Source organism: Lactuca serriola, chromosome 1 (genome assembly GCF_051521515.1).
Source record: "Lactuca serriola cultivar US96UC23 chromosome 1, Lser_US96UC23_V15, whole genome shotgun sequence".
In the NCBI taxonomy this organism is placed as follows: Eukaryota; Viridiplantae; Streptophyta; class Magnoliopsida; order Asterales; family Asteraceae; genus Lactuca; species Lactuca serriola.
Window position 1 is genome coordinate 53794455 of NC_136408.1, and position 1488 is coordinate 53795942.

General features: G+C 32.9%; 1 protein-coding gene across 1 annotated transcript; it reads left to right on the forward strand.

The window, feature by feature from the left end:
- Positions 1 to 513: 513 nt before the first annotated feature.
- Positions 514 to 1279, forward strand: LOC145088707 (root allergen protein-like). Its single transcript, XM_079027101.1, has 2 exons — positions 514 to 731; positions 834 to 1279. The coding sequence occupies exons 1-2, from the start codon at positions 551 to 553 to the stop codon at positions 1127 to 1129; spliced, it is 477 nt and encodes a 158-aa protein (XP_078883227.1). The 5' UTR covers positions 514 to 550; the 3' UTR covers positions 1130 to 1279.
- The last annotated feature ends 209 nt before the right edge of the window (positions 1280 to 1488 follow it).

The following is a 1488-nucleotide window of genomic DNA, read 5'->3' on the forward strand; positions in this document are numbered from 1 at the left end:
TGTTGAGAGTCTTATATGTTGAGATTATATGTTGAGAGTAAGACATACTAAAGCTGAAAACCAAATGAAAATAATTATGGTCCATATCTCATGTTCAATATATGATTCAAATGTTTTTTTTTTTTTTTTCCCTAGCATATCATTTATATATACTTGATTGAATAACTTACAACTTTGCATATCATTGTAAATTAATTTTATCAATTTATATACTTGATTGAATATCATACAACTTTTAATATAAGAAATGGTAACAACGCCTTAGGTAACATGTATGTAGAAAATCGTACACCATGGAACCTCGAAATGTCCAAATAGATGCCGACTCCAAAAATGCAACTAATTCATATTTGTCATTTGATAAATTAAAATAATGCACCACCATGAATGTCCAAACAAACGCTGATTTGCAAAATGCAACCACCCCATGTTTGTCTTTCGATTAATTAAAATAAGTAGCCATTATTCATCCATGTGCAACCCATAGTTCTATAAATACCACATTTCAAAGAAGCAAAATTCAAAACAATTTAAAGAGTGATTTAATATCATGGCAGTTATAACTTCTGAGTTCGAGATTGCTTCTTCCCTCCCAGCTTCCAAATTTTTCAATGCCTATCGCGACTTTAACAACATTGCACCAAAGGTCGATCTAGAAACATACAAAACCCTAGTGGACACCGAAGGTGATGGAGGTGCTGGAACTATCAGGGACATCTCTTTTGGCGATGGTTAGTAAGATCTAAATAGATTTTTATGTACTCTTTGAAATTATTTTAATGTTTGACTTGTATTTTGTTTATCTTTATCCAATTTACTGTGGGATAACACAGGCGTCCCATTTACAAATGGAAAGTTGAAACTTGACGTTGTAGATAGCAACAACTTCAGTATTATATACACAATCTTTGAAGGAGACATCTTGATGGGACAACTAGATTCGATGACTCATCATGTGAAGTTTATACCGTCACCTGATGGAGGATGTGTATACAAGCCTACCGTTGTGTATAATTGTAAAGGTGAAACTCAGCTTCCGGAGGAAGCTCTCAATATGGTAAAAGAAGGATTCAAAAAAACTTTCAACGCGATTGAGGGTTTTATCCATGCAAATCCTCAAACTTATTGATCAATGCTATATATGGTGTGTCATGTTCTTGGTTCAGTAAAAATAAAACGGATTTTAGTCCCGTTATATTTTATATACGTACTCGGCTTGTTTGATATTTTATTTTCTTGTAATGTGATTTTTAAATATATCAAGAATCCCTTGCAAACATGTCTATGTAAACAATTTCTAGGATGTGATATGCATGTTATGAGCATTAATTTTACCATCATGCATGCAGAAATGATAGTTGCAAACCACAAAAGTCCATTCAATTTGCATTCTAGTGAATGAGAATTTTTATTGAGATAACCACCAGTTTTGAAATGGTTGCAAATCTATGAGACTGTAGAGAGGGAGGTGAGAAACAGTGGTTGATA

What these genes read in the sequence shown, in the direction of transcription:
- LOC145088707 (XM_079027101.1), top strand. Translation starts at nt 551, where the DNA reads ATGGCAGTTATAACTTCTGAGTTCGAGATTGCTTCTTCCCTCCCAGCT. An exon ending in GGACATCTCTTTTGGCGATG is followed by an intron (nt 732 to 833) that starts GTTAGTAAGATC and finishes GGGATAACACAG; the next exon opens with GCGTCCCATTTACAAATGGA.